Source organism: Dromaius novaehollandiae, chromosome 2 (assembly GCF_036370855.1).
Source record: "Dromaius novaehollandiae isolate bDroNov1 chromosome 2, bDroNov1.hap1, whole genome shotgun sequence".
NCBI lineage: Eukaryota > Metazoa > Chordata > Aves > Casuariiformes > Dromaiidae > Dromaius > Dromaius novaehollandiae.
In genome coordinates this window covers 144024610-144048699 of record NC_088099.1, presented here as the reverse complement: position 1 = coordinate 144048699, position 24090 = coordinate 144024610, and the positions used below count along the sequence as shown (strand labels likewise).

The 24090-nt window shown below is 39.1% G+C and overlaps 1 protein-coding gene across 9 annotated transcripts in view; it reads right to left on the bottom strand.

Moving 5' to 3' along the window:
- RNF19A (ring finger protein 19A, RBR E3 ubiquitin protein ligase) overlaps positions 1 to 24090 on the bottom strand; it is a 58672-nt gene that overhangs the window by 5954 nt on the left and 28628 nt on the right. For all 9 annotated transcript variants that reach the window (XM_064507660.1, XM_064507662.1, XM_064507658.1 and 6 more), the window contains 5 exons: positions 14937 to 15693; positions 8751 to 8959; positions 6525 to 6669; positions 5810 to 5972; positions 1896 to 2010 (listed from right to left, as the gene is read on the bottom strand). In XM_064507660.1, coding sequence (XP_064363730.1) covers positions 1896 to 2010; positions 5810 to 5972; positions 6525 to 6669; positions 8751 to 8959; positions 14937 to 15532 — 1228 coding nt within the window. In that variant the 5' untranslated portion in view covers positions 15533 to 15693. The remainder of the gene's footprint in view (positions 1 to 1895; positions 2011 to 5809; positions 5973 to 6524; positions 6670 to 8750; positions 8960 to 14936; positions 15694 to 24090) is intronic.

The following is a 24090-nucleotide window of genomic DNA, read 5'->3' as shown; positions in this document are numbered from 1 at the left end:
TAGGCAAAGCAGCATAATGCTGGATGAATTAATACTTCTAGTATGTCTATAACATCTTTTACAAACAAAATGAAAATACTTGATACTTAAAAGGTTCATATAAGCCCCATCAGGGCCTGTTAATAACGTTCCACCTGAGAAGCAGAAATAGCACAGATCCGTTTCAAATGTCATTCAACTAAAAACGTTATTACCTTTAATAAGGGGCTTGATTTTGTATTCACTGAAGTGAGACAGGATTTTGTTATTGATTTAACAGGACTTAACATGATTATTACCATGGTATTTTCATGTTTATTGTATTGCATTGTTTTCTTTAAAGAAAAACATTCATAATTAAAATTTTTTTAATTGAATCAATTCCAGGGAGTAAGGGGAGAGGTAAGGGAAAACTGTGAAAGGCACTGGGCTAAACTGCACATAGATATGCACATGCATTTATTCCACCACTTCTAGTGAACTGTGAAAGCTACTCTTTTGGCATATGAATTAAGCCATTTAAAGCTTTGCTGATGGAAGTACATGGAAGGTACAAAAAAAGGGTAGAGTTAAAATGGCAAGCAGGCACATTCCAAAAAAGCCAGGACAGTTGTGGACCCAATGCAAAGGCTCCCCAGTCTAATCTAAATTAGGGGTTCCAGTTATAAGGAGTTCCTTTTACTAGAAATTCCTCAGAATTCAAGGAAGAAATTCACATTCCTCAGGGTGATTATTTTGGTAAGCCATTTTATGCTCTGAGACTGGAGGCCATGTGTTATTGGCAAAAGTGCAAGAGTAAAGACCCCACAAAACAACCCTTTCCCCTAAAAGCCAAGATTTATCTCTACTCAGGAATAAGAAACAGCTCTAAATCATGAGTTAGAGTAGATCTATGAATATATCCATGAGATGACTGTGTCTCGCTACCCATTTAGCACCTCCTAGGTTCTGACACCACAGCTACGTGAGAACAACGCAATGCAACATAGACAGAAATCTGAGTATATATGCATTAGCACAGTGGTCCATCACAGTTAACACACAGTTTAAAGCCACAGCTTCAGGCCCAATTTAAACCAGTACTTGCAAGAAGGGGCCGCCCAGTCTTCCCAAGGCCACTCATTCTTGTCTGAGCATTACTTCTGGCACAAGGGGGCCATAAGTGATTGTGCAATGAATCGAGCCAGGGAACTGATACAGCTTAAAATTAAGTATCAGGGGTCTTAATGTGAATAAGTTATCTATAGCAGCTTATTGCACAACTGTAAAGATGCTTGTGCTGGCACAAAGGAGAAGCAACACAGTGCTAGGCAAGACCACTCCTTTCAAAGTCAGGACTAGTTTACAGTGATCTTCAAACTACATGCTAAGAAGATAAATATCTTGCAATATAGAGCCACATTTTCCTCAAATGCTATCCTCAACAATCCCAGTGAGAAAGAATACAACAATTCAAATAGACTCCCAGAGCATAACGTAAAAAGTGCATCAATTACTGTAATGTTAAATGTAAAGGATGATATTTTTCTACTATGCTGAGCAAAGTTTGATATGAAATCACTTAAGTAGGAACAGAGTCTGTGGCACCAGCTTTTTCTTAGGCAGTCATTCTTATAAAACTTTAAAATATTTTTGTTTAAAAAGACAGATGTGACAATGTGTAAACTTCAATTTGCAGTTAAGATAAAAATTATTTCTAATTCTTCATTACAATGCAGCATTTCCCAAAGGTTTTCTTTTAGTCTACCTCTACAAATGTATAACCTCAAACACTTCAGGTCTTTTCTATGCCTTGGTTTCCTCACCTATTAGAGGAAACTATATTATCTGGCTCAGCTAAGGGCTTTATTCATGAGTGCTTATACAGCTCTGGTTGCAAGGTGCTACCAATGTACAAAATAGTAATATTTGCTTACCTACAGTTACTGCAGCTACAACTGGAGAAACAATTACGGACAGGGTTACACCACCTGCTATTGCCAAGTTTCGCTTGTGCTTTGAAATGTCTTTGCCTTCATATCGATTGTGAATCTTGAGAAAGGAAAGAAGAAGGGTTTTTTTAGGGTACATTTTCATTACTCATACTGCTGTAAGGATGGAAGAAATGATATATAAAGGTTTAGAATCTGTATCCTACTCTCTTCTAGAGGAACCAGGAAGATCAGGTTTTACAGGGCAGTTAGCAGGATCACTTGAAGCACTGGATTTGACTACTATGGACAATTTTACCCAAACAAGGGTAGATACAGCTGACAATTATATCTATAAAGGTTACCAAATTTATTTTAAACATAAAAAAAAAATTTCACAGAATAGGTGGGGTTAGAAGGGGCCTCTGGAGATCATCTCATCCAACCCCCCTGCTCAAGTAGAATCACCTACAGCAGGTTGCCCAGGACCCTGTCCAGTCAGGTTTTGAATATCTCTTGAGAATGGAGACTCCACAACCTCTCCGGAAAACCTGTGCCAGTGTTCAACGACCCTCATGTAATGGAGTGGTTACAGGGAGCAACTAATTGAGAACATGAAATGAGAAGGTCACATAGCTAAGAATGACCATGAAATAAGTGAATTCAGAATCCCAAGGAAAGAAAGAACAGAATAACCAAGTAAAAACATTGGGCTGAAAAAAAGACAGATTTCAATAACAGCAAAAAACTGATAGGTAAGGTATTACAAGAAGCATACACATATATGCGCATACACACACATATTATATATATATAAAAATAAATAAAAGTAAGGAAAAAGTAAGGATAACTAGCAGTTCCTCAAGGGAACTATCAAAAGGACAAGCACAGATTCTTCCCATGCAGTGGAAAGACAGAATGTTGTAAAAGGACAACTTAGCTTCCTTTACTGAAGAAGGAGCAACATTAAGAAAACTGCAAGTAGGTCAGATTACTATGAATGGGTATAAAGGAACAACATGAGAGTGTCAGGACAAAATCAGAAAGGTTAACGTAAAGGAGACAAAGCAGGGGACATCAAAGTTACCAAGAAATTATTCTACAAGTACGTTGCTAGTAAGAGGAAGATCAAGATGGATATATTTTCTATTTAACAAAGAGTAAAGACAATCGGCAGATGAAACTGGAGCCCTAACTTTTTTTCCTCTTCAATCTTCGCTAAAGATTAACTGTGAGCTAAGTGATTGGCAGCACTAATACCAGTGGCAAAACAGTGAGATCTGTAGGAAAACAGCAGGTCAGAGCATACTTAAATGAGTTGATCTGAAAATACCTCAGCAGCTCCAATTTCAGAGCCACTAACGGTAATTTTTGAAAATTTATTTGTTGTAAATTGTCTAAGGGAAAAAAAAGCACGAGAAAACTGGAAAAGGTTAAACTGCAATCATGATTTTTTAAAAAGGTGCAAAACATGATCTGGGGAATTAAAGACCAACAAACTGAACTTCAATTTCCTGAAAATCAGGCATCTGTAGACATCAAAGCAAGAGGAGAAAATAATGAGGCCATATAGATTTTACAAGTAGAAATCATGTCAATTTTGTTTGCTTCTATGACAGGATAACTGGCCTTGAGCATGGCGGGAAGCAGCAAATGTCACACACTGACTATGGTAAAATTGACATTTTCTTGTATAACACTCAAACAGAATGGTCTGGACTGAAAAATGTTTTACAGGAAGTTACTATCAGCTTAATACAAAGCTGACAGAAAATACCAGAGTGGTCATTAATTTTTTTTCACTCCCCAAGTTGAAACTCTTCCCCCTACACTTTTCCCCAAGAGGTCTGCTGTGGATCCACAAGTATTCAACATTTTCATTCACCTGGTAGATGGAAGGAGGAGAACAGGTGTGTTAAGTTTTTAGGATAATACTTACCTTAACAGGGCTGCAAGAATGCCTAAATTCACACTAGTCTTGACAAACTGAAAGAACGGCCTGAAATGACTAAGGTGCAACACAACGGGAGCAAGTGCAAGATTTCACTTGGGAAGAGAACAATTGCCTACGTACTAGCACAGTGGGAAAATGGATAGGATTTAGAATATGTACAATCAAAATAGCATGTTGTTGAGAAAGAGACAACTGCTAGTCATACAAAGAGGATTACTGCTTGAAGGAGCAAGGATTACTGCTTGAAGGAGCAGGAAAGGGTATTTTTTCAGCTAGCTCAACAATCAGTAGTAGTGCTTCAGCTTCATTGCTGTATTCAAACTGCACAAAAACCAAAGGAGGTATGAACATCTGGAAAGAAATCCAGAAGAGAATGACATGACAATCAGAGCTCTAAAAATAGTTTGCCAAGAAAACCTGAAAACACTGGATCTGCTTAGAGATGAGAATGAAAATGGACTGAGAAATGATCAAATGTGTAGTAAGATGCTGTGAAACAAAAGGATTCTTGATATCAATTAAAGATAGGGCAAAAAGAATTTAGTGTAGGAAGAGAATTTGTGTTAAATGACAGTAAAATCAGATGCATTAGGGCAATTAGACCTGCAGGGACACTGAAATCTCCATCACCAGAGGTTTTGAAGAAAAGCTCAAACATCTGACAGGGGTAACAGAGAACTGACCATTATGCAGTGGGGTGAAAGAGAAGTTCTCTTGAGGCTGCCTCCCAGATTAACTGTGAGACTTTATCATTAATAAGTGGAAGGTGCTCAGTGACAGGGACCTGCCAAGAGCTGAACAAGAAAAGCAGAACATGCCACTGTGACTGGAAACAGGTAACAGCTGCCTTTCTCCTCCTATTTTCTACGAGGATTCAATAACTGTATAGGAATAAGAGAAAACAGAATGGGAGAGTCACAAAAACCATCACAGCAAAAGGTAGGAGTACTTGTTTGAAAGAAAAGGCTGAGAAAGGATAGACTGGAAGATCTGAATCTCTAAACTTCCTGTCTAGCAGCAACAGCTCATGTGGGACAGAGACAGAATCTCCCAGAACAAAAAGACGCAGAATTATAGGCGCAAACCCGTACCAGTCACTGTGAGAATTCACGTTGGTAAAAGCACGAGTAAACACATCCTCTGAGTAAGCCTTCCAGCACGTGCAACTCAAAATTTAGCACCTGCTGAACCAAGCCATCGTTTCAAAAAGCCCATTTCCAAATGATGTGAATAATTTACTACTTTATCCTGAATTACAAATAGGCGTAGTTGAAAAGAGGGGAAAAAGAAAAAAAGAGATAATTCTAACTTGCAATTTGTCATTTACTTTATACTAGCAGCCAGTAGGTATTTTTTTGAGAGGAAATATATTAACTGCCTTCTCGTTAACATGGTCATTTCTAGCCAATTCCCACAAACAATAACATCAAAATAGATGCTGTTAGCTACTTGTGCTGAGCAGTGCTCCACATGGTGGATTGGCTGGAGGCAATTTACAAGCTGCCAAGTATAAACACTGAAATGTGTGCATGCATGCACACACCTATGCCTTTTTTTTAAGGGAGTAGAATTTTGTACTGAACTATTAGCATCTATCTGCTGCTAAGAAAAATAAAAAGGATTTTCCTTTTGCCTTCCCTCTCCCCTGAATATTCTTTAGTTCTAAGGAAAACAGGGGAAAACAGAGGTTAAAAACAGAGCAATTTTGAAAAAGTATGCAAGGACTTCCATGGCAAAACACAGAAATCTAATTTTTGAAATTCTGTTCCACCTATATGAAAAGAGAAACTACATTCTGATAAACACTGCCTCTCCTGTACACAACTTATACAGAAGTTTTCTAAACAATCCCTTTCTTTTATTCGGAAAAGGTTGGTGAAGACAGCCAACTGAACACACATAATATTACGTTGCACAATGTAAAAGGTAAAACCTGAAGCAGATTAGAAGTTGCAGCACATTTTACCTTACGTCCCACATACACAGGAATTCCAATAATCATAGCAGGAATAGCAATGCCAGCTATTAATGCAATTCCCACAGGAGCTCCAACAAGTGTCCCTAGTTGCCACAGTATTTTCTTCTTACGGCTCCAAGGTTTCTTTCCCCAAAACGTGCAACCTGATGGGCTAATAGTAAGAAGACGTAAGAAAATTGTAAAGAAATTGCAAGTAAATCTACACAACTGTACAGAACTGAACTGCTCACTAGGTACAGAACTACAGTTCCTGGAAAGGTTCAAGGTACATATGTTACAAACACCAAATCATCAATTACCGTTTCTTCAGATTTTTTTCAGCTTTCCAGCATGTTTTGCAACATAGTGAGGAGCATATTGTTTACTAACACATGCCAATCTGTGGTTCACAGGTAAGCTGGTATCAGAGTTGCTGTGTTGCTTAGTATGAACACAATACATCAGTATTAAGACATCATCTAAAACATTTCATTCGTTGTACTAAGTACATACTTCACACACAAAACTTGGAATAAAACCTGAAATAAAAATAAGTTTGCTAATTTAAATATTTGCATGGAAAACTAAATTCTCAGATACAGATGCTTCAACTTTGATTCTCTACTCCAGTAGGAAGTAAAAAATTTATAGCACCCAGAAATCTACCTCTATACACTTTAGAGAAAAATTATCAATCACATTGAGCTTTTTTCCTTAAACGTACCTTAAATAATGTAAATCTGAGATCTCTTTCATACACAGCCAACAGAATTCACAGCCACAGACAGCACAAGTCATATGATTGCAGCTTCCATCATTCATTTTTATTATATAAGCAGCACAGCGTGGGCATGGCTTTATGTCATCAGCTGTTTAAAAACAAATATTAAGATCATATCAGTTCTTTAGGCAAGCAGATTTAATCAAAATATAGATAGATACTTGGGAAAACTCATTGAACCATTAATCTGAAAGATCGAAAAGCTTTATTATAAATTTGCTTTAACAGATCATGATTTGGTAATGAATTCTTTGATAGCCATTTGTATTTGTGCACTTCATACTGAGTAGAACTAATCAAAACAAGGCATACTATATCACATTCAAGTAACTGAACAGTCAATGCACACACTGTTCAAGGATTTTCTAAGCCTAATGCAATATATATTAAAGAGTGAGGCATTAAATATGTATGTTAATACAGAACTGAAAACAGTCTCTTTAAATATAATCTTCTTTTACATTTCATGCTGTTATGAATCTTGTTCTTGAATATTCAGTCCCTACTGTGTTATTTCTTCTTCCTATCTTACAGGCATCTCCCCTTCCACATTAAATAAGTTTCTTTGGTATCACCAGCCTCCTCTTGATTCCTCTTCACAGCCTTACTTAACACTCATTCGCTGGAAAAACTATTATAGTAAAAAGAAAATTCTGGAGCCAGCCCTTGCTCCCAAGTCAAATATTGGAAAAAAAAATGGTTAAGCAGCGAGCTGTATCATTAACAAACAAGGGGCCATTGAGCAACACTGAAATTCTTGTATACTGACACCACCACAGTTGTGATCTTTGCTACTTCACATTACTGGTTAGCATCTGGACTACGGGACAAACTATTTACTCACGGCAGCCAAACCAACCTGCAGCTCCTGGTGCAAAAGACAGACTCTTGCTGAACATGCTCTTTGTCCCAGTTTTCTACCTGTGTGCTGCTAGGTAGGGCCAAAGGAACAGAAGGGGGATACCTGGTACAGGTATACCAGAGGTGCAGAATGGGCAGAAAGAGTGCCTCCACCATAGTCCCCGCAAACTCTAGTGCGCAGGGACAGCAAGCGACTGAAATGGCGCCCTAACTAGTCCCAGAGCAAAACAGACACATCCTATAGGGCAATAACTAAACTGGGCAATTTACAGGGTTCTTTACAGTGTGGATGTGGCAGGGATACTGCTGTTCATGCTGGGAAAGAAAGGGAGTTGTGGTATTAAAGATGTATTTTATTTTAAAATGTATTTAAACACTAGGACAAGACACCAAGTTTTAAGGTAAGATGAGATGCCTTATTAAAATGAGCCACCACAAACAACGAATTAGAGACTCCCAATACTAGAGCTGGACTACAGAATTAAGAACTCTAACTGAACTTAAGTTGCAAGAGAGACTCTTTCCCCTTAATGCCTATCTAGTTTCGTCAAGGATACACAAATGTTGCCAAATAGATTAAAGTTTGGTGAAACTCAAAGCCAATTCTTATCAATAGCAAATTGGACTCTTGCTCTGCAAACTGCTGCTCTGAATAACTTCCCCTTTTTTTTTGTTACAAACCAATTCAGTTTTCAGAAGCTAAACTCATTTGATCTCTGCTAGTCAAGAAAGATAAGCAGTTTATTGAAAAACAGAAACTAGTTAGGTAGCTCCCTGTGAACAAGGGCCATCCTAAATGTAAGAATATATAACTAACAAACAAACATAGATGCTGGGCATCAGAGCTGGAAACAGACCAACAGTCTTTTTTGAAAGTGAAATATCAGCAGGTTTTTAGTTTTATTTACAATAGCATTCGTTACTGGCAACATTATGAAATTTCACCTACAGTGGAGAAAATAAGTGTTCCCAGTGTGTAAGTGATACAAGCAAGCAAGTGAAGTCAGCCTGCTGAACACAAGATGTTCTGCAGTAAGTTCTTTACACTTCATATTTCTCAGCTACAGAGAAAGAATTTAAAATGCCGACAAGCCTCTAAGATTGAAGCTCTGGTTACCAAGTATTTCAAATACTACTAACAAAAACTGGAGATTCAGATCTTGAACTCAAATCTAAAATTGTTATTTTAGATTTCTGAAGCACAAAGAGAAAGGAGCCATGTTACTGTTCTGTTCTTTCCTTTTAGAGTTAATTGTGCAAAGGTACTAGTAAGATATTTTATGGACACAGTATCCTGACCATAAATACCTGCTGCTCCAGATTCCTGGCTGTAGCTAATAGAGGAAGAACGAATTGTTCTCAGGCGCAGACTCTGAGCTCTCTCCTGGCGAGCAGCATCGCAGGTCTGGTTTGGATGCCAAATCTGCTTACAGTGATAGCAGAACTCAGTCCCACAGCCTTCTCGTCCGCACGTAAGTTTGGGGCAGCTGGCACACCCAAAAGCGATCACAGCATATCTTGAACGATCAAGAGGGGCAAAAGAGATTTCTGTTAATAAAAAAAGTTCTATCTATAGACCAAACCTGGCAAGACAGCTGCAGGAGCAGCTGAAGCAGGTAGGGAGGCAGCAAGCGTCAGGAGCTGACATGCCAGCTGAGGCTGCCTACCACCTCCGTCTTCCACGACTACATCACCATCGCGTTGGACTAAGACCGCACAGACATACTAAAATGAATCAATGCAACACGTGGCTTTCCCCCGCCTTAAAAACCTCACACAGTACTACAACATACTGTAGTTAAGGCTGAACACAGTGCTGAAACATTTAAGGTCACAACTGCCATTTAGAAGGAAGGGAGGGTAAAAACAAGAAGGTATTTATGCAACTTTAGAAGTTTCAAAAGCATCCCAGACACTAGGGGCATATCTAAGCCCGAGACTTTCTATAAGCTGGGAAAATCCCTGCTAAGGCATCTGTAACATAATCTATTACTGAAAAGGCATCTGACTTGACATTACATGATATTTTGGTATTTTACTGGTTGCCTCTTACCATGCATGCTGGTATTTATTTCAAATAAACATTGATTTACTCTTTACATCTTAAAGCATCAAAACAATGAAGTGAGTACTTTACACATAAGCATTTTATTTTGCTAGCTTTTAGGAGAATTTCATTTTTTGGACAATTTTCCCATGAAGTTTCAAACCATAAATGCAGAAATAGAGCATTCAGGGCCTCGTTACCACCTTTACTGCAATAATGCTGTAGACTAAAAAACTCCAAAAAATACTGAGACTTTCAAAACTGTTGCATTATTTTTAATCAAATGCTATATAAACAAACAATTCTATCCAACGATACTGTGGTTTCCATGAATCACTAATTCTTTCATCAAGGTTTGCATTTTGAAGTTCACATGATTTGTGCTCATGAGTCTCAGAACTGCTTTTGGAAAATTCACTAAAATGTGTATGTATTTATTTGGGAGCACACTTAGGCATATCTTTGAAAAATACGGGTAACATATAAAAATTCATAGTAATACTAACTCTAAATATATCTTAGTTCTTACCTGTTGTAATTTTTTCAATTACCTTATACAATAGCTATATTTTAAGTAGAAGACCATACTTCTTGTGAACACCTAAACAAGTGCAAGATTTTATTCATATGAATAGTGGCCCTGAACAGACTTTAACATGTCTATAAATATAGCAGGGCTTAAGTTTAAGGCTATTTAAATGAAGGTAACTTTATTTTACAAGATTAAGTTGTTAATTGTTGTCCCCCCCCCTTTTATAGCAGTTGTGCAAAATACAGGTGAAATATTCCATATCAATAATGATTACTAAATATATATGTATATATATAGTATTCACTCAAATATTTATCTGCAAATTCAGCTATTTTCATTTTAGAGTAGATAGGTCTGAAAGTCTATAAAGTTAAGTCGTTCTGCTTTTGTTAAGCTTTTAAAACAGCACCTAGAGGTTCTCCCCTCAAGAAGTTGTACAAAAACATACGAGTTTTCAAGCTTTTAGATTATAAATGATGTAGCTACAAATAAAAGTGACATTTTCAAATATTTCCTACTTTCCAACTGAATATATTTTGTTTCAGTAACTGCTAAACTCTACTACGTTGTTGCCAATTCAATCAGCTCAATTTTCCCACTTAAAGCGACTGAAGAGATAACCACTCCTGTACGTACGTACGCAAAGGGACTCCAATCCAAATGTTTCTGCAACACAAAGTCACTACTGTTTTATCACAGAAGCCTTAAGTGCAGGCCACAAAGCGATAGAGCAATTTATACCCTTCCTCCCGTAGCTAATAAAGCACAGACGCATCCCTGAAAGCGCTCCCCAGCCGGGATACATTTAGTGGTGCACATTTAGAAAGTGACCTTTCTGGTCAGAGCAAACGGTAGATCAAGCCGTACAAGAGGCCAGGTTGAAACTCAGCGTTCTGAAGCGCCCATTTTACAGCAGACATGAAATCCAAAACCTCTGGTTAGGCTGAAACAAGGGACTAAAACACCAAATTCAAAATAATGACAAATAAACAAAAAGCAGAGGCAAAGAGAGATTCATTGGAGAAAGGATGTATGGGTGGGAAGAGAGGAGGAAATGAAGAAATTGTATTCTTTTGCCCAATCGTTTTTTTGGCTGACACAGGTAAAAAAAATCTAGGAATCACTGTTCTCTGCTAATAATGTCAGGAGTGTAATTCCAGAGCAAAAATATTAAATAATTCAGCCAGAATAAAGGACAGAACACATCTGGAATACCAATTCATTCAGGCTCATCAAAATGACATCTGAAAATTTACATGGTGAAATATAATTCCCCCCAAAATTAATCTGGAAGCAAGCCCAAGAGGTTTTCCCCTCTGCGTTCCCCAAGGAAGGTGCAGCTATTTGCAAGTGTGCCCTACAAAGCCATAGCAAATAGTCTGCAGCTGGACCAAAGGCTATGTTACTTTTACGGTATTTCGATTATCGCTTATGGTTTGGATGCACTTTAGTTTGCAAGAAAAGCTGAGGATGGAGGAGACCAGGGTCAGAAAGACCTAGCGACATGGACCTCTGCTGGCATCAGCCTGCTTCAGCTCTGGAGACCCCGCAGCTCTTGGGCAACTTGGCCCAGGGCACAACTATTGCAACAGCTTTTCTCTCAACCTAATCTAACTTGGTCTTGTGAAAAGGAAGGTCATAAGTTCCCCACTGAGACAGGAGAAGTAGTAGTACACTTAAATTACAGTGACTTTTTTTTTTTTTTTAAATACATTTCAAGATCTCTGTCCTTCCAATTTTGCCTTCTCTAGGACTAACTATTTTCTGCTTTTATTTATTGCTCTACAAACCCATTTTTGCCCCAAAAGAGTGGAAGACAGATGAAAAAGAGATATACACTTCTTAAATCATTATTTGTGGTTTCCTGAGAAATAACACAGAGGGCCTGGATGTAGAAAGCCATTACTCTAGACTAATTTAGCTTCCCCTGCTTTTTCCCCCTCCATGAATCTTTTCTCAGGGAACAAAGTTTTTACTTATTTATTTTTTCTTTATCTGGCCAGGGTCTTTACCGAATGTGATTCCCAAAATCTGAAACTGTATTATACTGGATGTTTCATCCATACTGAGGAGAGTGAAAACACTATGTGTGCATCATCCATTCACTTCTCCCTCTATTTGTGCAGTAAGTTACTCCTACCAAAATGCAGTACTTTGCATGGATTTCCTGTTTATGACAGTATTTATTTCTAACATTCAAGAGAGCTTTAGTAAATAATCCTGTCCCTCTAAAAGTTCTTGCAGCTCTCCTACTTTGGGATTAATTGCAAATTAAGTGTATTCCATCTAGGTCCTTCATGAACATCTTGACTTGCACTAGAACTAGGCCAGTACCGTCAGAACCCTAACGCATTCTGCCGGCATTACACATCCAAAACCGATCAGAGGCAAATAACCTTTCAGTTTTGATCAGGTACTGTACAAGTTAAATACAGTTGCCAAAACGATTAGAAAAGTATGCCTACTGTTGCACCACACAGTCATTAAATGTCTGCTGATCTGAAGTCTTTGCATCTTGTATGTGGCATATCTGGTCTTTAAACGATGGTTGTTAATAGGAGCTGTTTAGTGAAAAGCTGACTAGTGTTTGCTCCCCTAAATCTCACCTCCGCACAATTCCTTCTTTCGATCACATGAAATCACCATCACTACTTTCTACGTCGCTTCTCACTTCACACTGCCCGCTACCACGTGCTTTCTCCCGTCTCCCCTAGCTAACAGCTGGGGCAGCGCCAGGGTGCTGCTGCGGGTGCTGCGGCAGACCCCCTGCTGCAGCACACTGATGGGCCAGACACTGCTCCTGGGGCTGCCCAGAAGGCCAAATTTAACAGGTAACTGCAGGCTTTCTGTGCAGTCCTTTCTCTCACTGGACGTGGTATTATGGGTCTCCCTTTAAGTGTTTTTTTCACAAAACTCTTAGTAACTTAACTGATGCTGAGTGCTCTACCCCCCCACCAAACACAGCTGCAGTGCTTCAAAAGCACTTGAGGGAGAACAGGAGCAAGATAAAACTTGATCATGTGAACTCTTGCTTCTTTAGGATGACAACCTAGGAACGGCCCTGTTGAAAAGTAAGTAGCCAAGTGACGAACTCCATCTGATTTCTAGTCAGGAATGAGAGTTCAGGGAGGATGTACTTTCTGGGCATAAAAACCAGAATTCATCTGTGTAAAGCAGCTCCCTATCACACAAAAACATCACAACAAAGCCATGCCATCAAAGGTATAGCTAAGGTTGCCCATATAGTATTAGTTTGTTTCCCTCACACAAGAACATTGACACAGTTTATACTGTGTTTTCTTAAAGGACTCCATCCTCAGAGTACAGAGCAGGTGGTAAGAAGTTATAGTACAATTATTAAAATATTTTGCTTTACACTAATATACTGCTATGGCCCACAGATAATTGCACAGAATTTGAACTTTGTTCTGAAGACCCAATTTTATAATGGCATTATCTACAGCAGTTATCGTAACTGTTCCTGAACACTTAGAAAATTTAAGATGGTATTCTCCACTTTTTTTAAAAAAAACAGATGAGAAAACTGAGGGACAGAAAATAAGCAAGGTGAAAAATCTCCATTAAATAAATACTGTACTTGAGAGTCTTTTTCAATACTTGACTGAACAGACTACCTGTGAATTACAGGCACATGGTGCAACAGAAAGCACAGCCAACTTCTTGTGTACTTCCTCCTACCTAGGAAAACTGCAGTTTGTTCATAACAGCAGAATTCAGAGAATTCAGAGCAAAGCATATTTCTGCCTATCAAATACTGCTTTCCATTACGTTTTCTTTCACAGTATCACAATATTATGAGCAAGCTGTTGCACTCTTGCCACGCGACTTAAAAATTCATGCAAACTATTCCTCTCTCGAGTCAGTCCTCCTCTGCTCAAGCCCAGTGCCATCCATTTTGCTGACATTTTGACATTCAGCTCTGAACTCTCTTCCAAGTTCTTCGCTTGGAGTGAGTTTTTCCTGGAAGACTTAAGGAGCCATCACTTCTCCAGGCCCTGCTTTTGACCCATATTAGCAAAATTCTATTTCATTTAAAATATGATTTTTTAATATAACATTTAAGTTTGAAAGCATAGTAGTATTCAGCCTACTCATGTCAGAATTCAGCATGGTTGCAGAACTGTTTAAATATTAAAATGTTAAAACACTACTACCTCTGAAAATAAGCAGAAACTAGCTGATTATGATCTTACATCAGAATCCTGTTTACAGGTAACAAGTGGTATCTCAAGCAGCCACAAGATAGAAGATATCTGAAGCTGGAGCGCGCTTTCTATTCCAAAAAAATCTTCAATCATATTTCATAGTTAAAAGATGCTTTAACAAATGGACTAAGTTAAAAGTATAGTACTTTTACCACTAGCATTTGACCTGATTTTCAGATTTTTTTTTTTTAGTCTGAGCTTTGCACTGTTGCCTTGGTAGTGCAGTATCTGATCTTTTTCATAGCAGATACATAGCAACCACCTGCCAAGTTTCACAAAATCACCGAAATTCTCTCTACAGAGAAAAAAAAAAAATTCTACTTAGGGAAGGATTTTGTTCTTTAAGGAATTCTCCCTTTGTTAGCTACTGGTAAAACACACAGCAAAATATTAAAGCAAAGCAATTAACTTTTCAAAAAGCATAATACTATAGATATTTATAGTTTCATGTATTGCATTTATGTTCATCCAGTCTAGGTAATCATCCAATCTATACCATCTATGTAAACATCTAATTATAATGAAATGACTGTTATGTTGCAGTTGTATCAATTCTATTTAAAAAAAATATCAAATATTTGGATAAAGCAGATATATACACGAAATGGTTCAGCAACACTGATATTAAGAAATTCTGCATGGCTTACTAGACTGAATGGAAAAATGAGAAAAAAATCCAAAAAACATACCCGCAATCTGGAGCTGGGCACCACCTACAATCAGGATCCGCAACTAGCCATCGCCTAAGCATAAACTCTTCATATTTTTCCATCAAGACGTCATCATTTAATATCAAACGAATATCATGAGGATTAAATCGTTCTGAGCATTCTGGACAGCTAATATTAACTCTGCTCTCAGAGATTTCTATCCGGAGATATTGACGCAAGCAATCCACACAAGATCTATGGTGGCAAGTCATGATCTCTGGGAACCTGTCCTTAGAGTGCCGCAAAAGGCACAGGGGGCACTCCATGAAGTCTCCGCTTGGTTTGCCGCTAGAGGTTGTTCCATTGTCGGAAGAGGTACACGTGGAGAAAACAGAGTTCTTGTCTGTACACATTTCTGAATGAATGCTTTCAATACTTGCAATTCCATCGACACCTCCATTTAAATCCCTCGACTTGCGTTTCGTGTCTTTTTTTCTCCGAAAAAGAGAGCCCAAGGAAATTCTTCTTTTCTTTGGTGCCTTTTTAACTGAAGGCAAACTCACAGAGGAAGCAGAAGACTGCAGGTCCCGATCAGAGCCCATTTGCCGATGTAAACTCATGTCTAGATCACTCATCAGAAACAGGTTAAATTTCACACACAACCCTAATCATGTTTAAGGATCAAAATAATAGAGGATACATGCTTAAGTCATATTGTTAAGTAATCCAGTTTGAGAGTCTTCATGCAGAAAAAGTCACACGCATCTGCTTTCAGCAAATTCTTCACAGAAGCTCCCTAGATAGGAGGAAAGAACAAGAAAAGGTAGATTAGAAATCACATTCATCACAATTTTGGTTCTGAAAGAGCAGGACACTCTGAAGACCTGCTATTCATATTTACTACCACCTTCTCCTCGCCATCAGACCCAATTTTCTTTTTGTCTGTTCTTTCTATTACCTCTTTCTATTACCTCTTTCTCATCGTAACAAACCTGGAAAGCCTCTGGAGGCAAGGAACACTGTGTATTAAGCAGTGCTGAGAACAGCATCTTCACACCCCTGCCCCAGGGAGGCATGTTTGTGTGCGTATGGAAATTACCATCATCCAAAATGACAACTAAGTAAACATACAAGTTCTTCTGCAAAGCACAGTATAACAGGCTTATAGCATTGAAAACTTAGTTCTGTTTCCCACACATGTGATTAGGTCATGTACAGAACCAATAAAAGTAATTACCAGAAATAAGAGATTTCTGTGCATTTTTTAAATCCATTTAGACTACTAGCAGAAATTACTGTGGCTAAATAGCTTAAGATACTCTCAGATATGAAGGGTTCACAGAGAAGTAAGCAGCTGCATATAAATATGTAAAGCATCTGAATATTTCAGGAAACAGAGCTGCAGAGTGAATAAGTAACAGCCAACGCTGCCTTGCTCCTGCATTTCCATACTGCAAGCCGAGCAGATGCTAGAGTTAAGGCGATGACATCTGAATTTTTCATGAACCTGATTCAAACTGCCCAAGACAAGACTCTTATCACATATCAAGGTTCAAGTAATTCCTTTCTACAATAAGTCACCGATGATCTGTCTCCTGTCCCTCAACTGATTTCTTCTCAAAGGAGAAAGAAAGGTGGTTTCCTGTTATCCTCACACAGAAGTAGCAGATCCCATCCAATGAAAAAACACTAGCTTCCAACAAACATGCCAAACATTCCCACTTCTTGGCAGTTTATTTGTTCAAGTATTCACCTAACCCTTAGTGAACCGCTTTTGTAAAGGAAGGAAGATGAGGTGTTTCTTAAGAGATGTCAGCATTGCATAGCTGGATGCAATCACTGCTGGCACCATTTTTTCCCTCAGTGTTTTTGAGCTTGCCTCCCAGAAAGGCGTCTACTGGGTTTCCATGATTTCACTCGAGTATGGTAATATTAAATCAGAGTATTAAAAACAAGTCAAAAAACAGAAACAAAAGAACGCACAGGGCCCACTGCTAATGATGCAAACCCCCAATTTCTAACTTGAGCATTGTGGTATGGAGAAGCACTGAGTCGAACACCTCCATTTAACTGCGTCCAAGTAAGCTGCGCACCAGCTACCGACCCGCTGGCCAACAACCGTGCTCAGCCTAAGTCCCCGGGAGCCGGTCGCCCAGGTGCCTGGGTCAGGATGAGCAAGCTGCTGGGGGGGGGCACACGGAGTGGGGATGCCCCTCCACAGAGGGCAGGCGCGCAGAGTTCGCGGGCTGCCCGACCAACTTGCCAGCGTGCCGCGCACCCGCCGCTGGGCCATACTCAGGCTCCCGCGGCTCCAGAGCATGCACGAGCTGGCAGGCAGCCCAGTCGGTGCCATTCAATTTATGCTAGTGCCCGGTACAATGGTATCCCACGACAGTATTAGCTTCATCAAGTATAACAAATTCAAAACAGAAAGCACACTGCTATCTCCCGGTTTTGCTAAAAAAAAAAAAAAAAAAAAAAAAAAAAAAAAAATCCTATGTTTGGGCCGCTAGAGGTTTTCTTTTTTATTTAAGAAGAAAAAAAGCCATCATATTCTGTTTTTCCAAACACAGAACTATTATTACTTTTTTCTTTTTTGTAAAGGAAAGCCTTACCACTATGGAACACTATCCAAAAAATTTTATTTTAATCCCAGGGTCTAAAATAAAGCCTATTTCAAGAACGTAAAATATTCTTTCTTGCTTCTATATTAAAGGAACATTTTCAGCTTAAAACCTAATCAAGAGGCATCTTGGATGCTTTACCTGCTTCTGTTCCCAAAACAATTTTAGTAGTTTTACGGCTGCTGCTTCTCATTAGAGAAATTAAAACATTCCCTTATCTAAAGCAAAAAAAGGTGAAACTGAAAAATGACTAAGCAGTGATGACAAAACGAAGCGTTCCTCTCTCAAGGAGCTTGGCACCATGCTGGGTCACAGGAATCACCTGCAGTTGGTACACAGCGTTGGAAACATCCACAAAGACAAACGCTATAGTCTATGGCTGAAGGTGAATTAAGTTTGAAGGTACAGAAGGTACAGAACTGCAGGAATAATGCCGAAAGCATTATTATAACTACATAGATATTGACTCTTCAATACTTGCCCAGATATCGCCAAGCACAGTACAAAGTGCCATCCTGCTCGAAACAGGAGTCTACGAAGGAGACAAACAACAGTCAAAGCATTCACTTCATGCAAGACTTTTTTCTTTTTTTTTTTTTTTCCTTTTTCTTTTTTTAAATGTAGGAAGCCAACACAATGACATAGCCAAGACTACACAAGCCTCCCCCCTCCCCTTCTCTGGCGGGGGAGGAACACGCACTACAACTTCTCTGCCAGTCTCACCAGATGTACAGACTCAAGACGGAGAAATGCCGGTGATGAACCAGCCATACTTTTCAAGTAAACAAAGATTCTCCCATGCACTAAAGCGACGAAGCAGTCTGTCCTCCCGCTCTCACTGCGCAACGCGACCTGATAAGCGCTCTCAGAAACAGCAGACCGCTCCTATAAAGAAAACGGCCGAAGTTTTGTCAGGCTTTTTGACTAGAGAAGCTGCCGGTTATTTCAAGACAATCAACTCTTGTAGATTTAAAAATGAGTTTTAAAAGCCATACTCTTCCTTATATGGTAATTTTGAATTGTCATTTTAGAGATGTTAACAGATGACTTCACTGAAGCAAAAAGATATCGTAGATGATTTATTACAGGAAAACTGAAGACAAATCCTGTAACAGATCAGAGTTGCACAAAATCATAAAAGCCTTACTAGCACAATATAGAGCGTTGGCCGGTTCCCATATTGCCCAGCCCAGCACAGCATCTGCATGCTTTTGCTGACAGAAAAAGGAAAAATATTTCATTTTGTACAGCAGAACATCACAATGCCTGTATTATTCCAGTAACAATGCGCCAATACGAAGGAGCCTGCCTGCGTGAAAGACAGAGCTGTGAAATCGAGAGACTTAGAAGGAGCTGAGATACACAGTTATGATAATGAATGTGAATAATCTGGTTTTTGAGAAGCAGCATTCATTTCCAGCGCTGCACCACTCTCGTGGACCAGCACAGACTTTGTCAATGATACAGAAGAAGCTAATACGGACAACAGGGATGAGAGAAAAACAAAACAAAAAACAATCAAAAAAACCTATCTGCAGAATGACTCCTAAAAATATAAGTTCACAGCTATCCCCAATATTTCCTCAAAAGCACTTACAGACTATAGAAGAGGCAGGGTTTTGGCTTCCTGCCCTGCCTAAAAGCTACCGCAAGAGTAAATTCCATCAGTTCTCTGAATTCCCCTCGTGCCACAGACTACCACAAAACACCAGTGACCGCAGCACAAAAGCGCCTCCTAATTTGAACATTTCCAAAAGCTCAAATGATACTTATATGCATAATTCACACAGAGCTCGGTGCTTAACTGCTATCTGTTCCTTCAGTAATCTCCCCTAAATTATTTGCTGTGGAAATCTAACATCACTTACATACAGTTAGTTTTCTTTTTGTAACCCTTTTCAATCATGCTGCCTGAAGTGAATGCTATTGCTGACTGTATTATGGAGGGAGAGGAAAAGGAAAGGAAAGAAAGGAAAGGAAAGAATATTCCCTACAAATGGTATAGGACAAAGCTCTCAATCAGAAAGTGACTGGGGTTATCTGGTATGTCTCCCCATAACATATCCTATGGATGACTCATCTAATCAACTTCAAAACTTTTAAGAAATGTTCTAGGCCAGCTGGGTATAGCCATATCGGTTTGGCAAGAAGGAGAGAGTGATAAAATCTGACTTCTGCAACCCAGTTGCTGCAGAATAACTCCCTCATGCTCCTAGCTGTCCTCCAAACGTATCAGTGGCACAAGCTTAATACGCTGCCTACTCTTTCACCACGCATCCACTCCAGCATACAGGAGCTACAAGCCTACCGGCACAGTAGTTTGACACACCTTTGCAAAATAAAGGCAGGTTTGCATGTATGTGTAGGAAAAGGAGGAAGAGGAAAAAAAACCACCAAAACACCAAAACCAATGGACATATGCAGCTACATCCTCACCAGAAACCCTTAAACATTCCCCTCATGCCATTGGTACTTAGAAGGCAAATTCTGACTTTTCCTGTTGCAAGTGAGCACCCTTCATTTTAGGCATTTGCTCCTCCTGGTAACTTAACCAAGCACCAACCTGGAGTTAGTATAGTGAAAGCTATTTCTTGATTAAAGCTGATAACAGCTTCCCTCTTTAACATCTAACAGGCCCAACATCTATATTCTGTAGCTCTTTTCTAAGATGCACTACTTCAGCTTAAAAAGAGCTGTAACACCCCCCCACAGTGCTCACAGTCCACCCACTGACAATGCTCAGACAGATCTGAAACACTTTCCAGCGCACCAATCCTGCTGCGATCGCCTTGCAACCTTGGAACTTCTCATCTAGGATGCTCTTAACATACTGGTAGCTGAACACACCTACAGAGCAGCTTTCCTTTTTGTCTACTCCCAAATGAGTATCTACTCAAAAAGAGTAATTCTTGGGGAACACAATGTTGTTCCTCAGGGAAGAGGCAAGTGCACACTTCAGTTTATTAGGTCTAATGCAAATCTAATACATGCAGATGTGAAATACCTAATGCTTTTCATCCAGCTGGAGAACAGCATTTGCTTTTTGATTTTCAACATGTTTTTGACCAGATCCAGCCACATGAGTAGAAACTCATGTAAACCAGACTGGGCAGAGAAGGTATCTTATTTTTAAAACCAGGTATATTATTTTATGGTGTAAGAACCACAAAATTAAAATGGAATAAAATATAAAATGTATAAAAATTTACAAAAGCTGAAGCTATTAAATGCCAATACACAGGATTTTTAAACAGTAAGAAAGTCCCAGTAAACATTTTTAATGTCAATTCATTCCACAACAGATTCAAGGGGGGGGGGGGGCAGGAACACCCCTTCTGTCTGTCACTCTCCTCCCCTTCCCCCCCTTTCTTTTTTTCAGAAAAAGAAATCATAAATTCCTTTTTTGTTGGTCTCAGTTTAACGAATAAAATCTGACATCACTAAGAATTAAAACAGAGTACGCAACAGTCTTAAAGTGCTTAATTTAGATGGCTATATGCTTCTACGGTATTACGTCCCATTTCAAAAAACAAAACCAAAAAGCTTGTTAATACATAGGTATCACACCATGGTAGGACTACTATTTGGTTTAATCACAGATGATGCAGCACATGCAGAACAAACACTTTGCAACTTAGAAGTAAACGAATTACATAGAAACAACACTCTCACAAAACCATTATATGCATCAAGCTGAGAAAATTTTGTAATGGTAACATAATGTAGCATAGGTGAAATGCTCAATTGCAACAATTAACAGAATGAACTTATAACTCACCTTCAATTTTTTCCTCAGAAACTAAAGTTAGGAATACTGGCATATCTGTCATTCAGTGTTTCCAAGACTGTAAAGACATCTTCACATTCAGTTGGGGGGGGGGGGGGGGGGAGGGAAATATTCTAATTGAGAAAGTTAACAAATTTATATCAGAAGATTTCTGAAGCTTTAGAAAAGTACCCAGACCTACTGATACTTTTCCTTACCAAACACAGACAGTGATTTGTTATAGTATGCCACAATACAAAAACTCAAAGTCAAGGTGACTTAACAGTGGATTTAAACCAAAACAGAGCTCTGTAAAACTACTTTAAAACATACTGGTGTAAATTTTAGTCATCATAGTTCTCTTTTGAAAAAGAGGGCAACAATAAGGTTGTTAAAATTTTTACAAAATTGATCTAAGCAAAAAGTGATTCTGATCCCTTAAACACTTCTGCAAGAAGATCCCTTTACTCCCCGTCCTACTTTGTTCTAAGAACCACATATGTGAATGACTCACTTCAGTTCCCCAAACAATTTTGTGTGCGTAATGTTACCAGAGCTACTCCTGTTGCTAGCAAGTCTGTTTCAAACTGAAAAAGACTTCATCATTCAATCAGGCTTTCACTTCCTTACACTTAGTGTGGACTAACAAGAGGGTATCTATTGTTGGGCTACCAAATCCACACTTGGGAATTCAAGCATGAGTTTTTCAAAACCTTCAGAAGTCTCTCATGACAAGTCTCAAACTATACACATCAACTTCAAACAACAGAAGAACAGCTTTGGTGAAATAATTTCTTCTTTAACTTATGCAAGCTTAAAAGATTGGGAGTTGAGTTGCCAACAAACATCACATTGGAGTTTGCACCCGTGAAGGTGCTGACAAGACCTTGGACATCAGTTCTGTACTGGCATAGGCATAAGCACAACAGACTAAACTGATCAGCCCTGAAATAAAAGGGTTATTGGATATTACTGGGTATCATATTACTGGATATCAAAAGTAGACAGAAGGTTGTAACAATTCCCTCATCATGTGCAACCTTTCTTTTCAGCTGTTACCTACTCTTCATCTGTGATGTTCACTAAAGCAAGAACAAGATTGCTATTTATTTGTAAAGCATCTTTCAGAATGAAACATAATGATTTTCCCTAATCAACTTTATGTCTAGATTATTACTCAGTATTCCAGATCATATTATGAAATAACATTTTGATATTTACAGATACTATCACACATGAAGATTCAAGAAAAAACAGCACACGTGAGACAGATACTTCAATCTCTTGAAAATCTAAATGCTGTACTGTTACCATGTCCCAGCTTGTTCTGATTACACTTTATTTTCCCGCAAAGTCCTGTGTCAATTATCTGGAAATGCTACCCTCACTTAGGGAACAAAGCAATACTGTTTGCAAGACAATGAAGCAAACAGAGAGATTATGAAGCACTTGGGCTCGCGGCCTGCGCCGGTCAGACTGACCGGCCACCAGAATCAGGAGACTGACAGAAGCACGCAGACAGCAACACTGCAGAATCCCCTAAAGCTCACTGACACACGGCCTATTTCAAAATTCATAATGGCACATAGCACGTGACGAACCAAACCTGACAGCCAGAAAAATCTCCAACAGTTTTTTAAAAAGCAAACCAACCCTTATGCTTCTTCCTTAGAAACTGATGTGCAATACATCCCGTATCATGTGTCTCTGACAGCTGCTGTTAGGAAAGGAAGTCTTGCAAGCTGCTCGACTCATTCTGAAAGTCTCGACCGACTGCTTGCCAGCTCCAGCAAAACTGTTCCCCCTGCTCTTCGAGGCCGTGCTGCTAACTAATGGAGCGTGGAGTTCTTTGGCCTCCTCTTTTTAACTTCCACCATCCTTTTAAACCCCAAAGCAACTCTTCATAATCCCCAAAAAGCTGCTAGAAGAGAAAGTTTTTCTCTTCAGCTGAAATGTTCAATAGAAGATTTCACCAGCATTGACACAGATTACAAGCAAGGTCTGCCACAGTAAGATGGGGGTCCACTGACACTCCCAAGGGCTCACGTTGGACTTAGGCTGGCAAATGGCAAACAGGCAAGAATTCCTTAAATCCCCCAAAACTTAAACTTTCTGAACCAGCAGCATTAAATCTGGTTATATTGAGTGCAACAGTTGACCAAATTAACAACCCAGTGGAGAGGTACTTCTTTCTATTTACAAGTCTGCAGGCCTACATCTGTTGCAAACCAGATGAACAGGCTCAGTTGCCCTATCTAAGCGGGCGGAGCAGCCCCAGCACAGCCACACACTCCCTCGCTCGGCCAAAAGCTCCTTCTCTGCACTGCGGTGCTGCAGTTACTGTAAGCAAGCGTACACCAAACTTGGGCAGCACAAACCAGTCACAGGTATCTGGGGGAGGGGGACACCAACACCACCACCAACACACCACAGGGGCTTTTAATTATTTTGATCTTTTAACCATTAACCACCTCACACTATCACAATATTAGTTTGCTTAAGTGATGGGAATGCATCCTCTTGAAGCAATGATGGGTATGCACTTTCTTTTCTAAATACCGTAGAGAGATTTATTCATATATACTGAATAATGTTCTAAAACATCTGACTAGTTAGTGATCTAGAAAGTAGATCTGGAAGTAATCCTAAGGGACTAAAAACTGCAAAAGCTGCCCATGCACAAAAAATATTGTTTTAGTTTAACTGTATTAATACTGCCATTTTAACCAAAGACTAACTGTTTCTGAACCATCGGCTGTAAAGAAAATGAGCCTGTATCAAAGAATCACTTAGAACTCCTTTC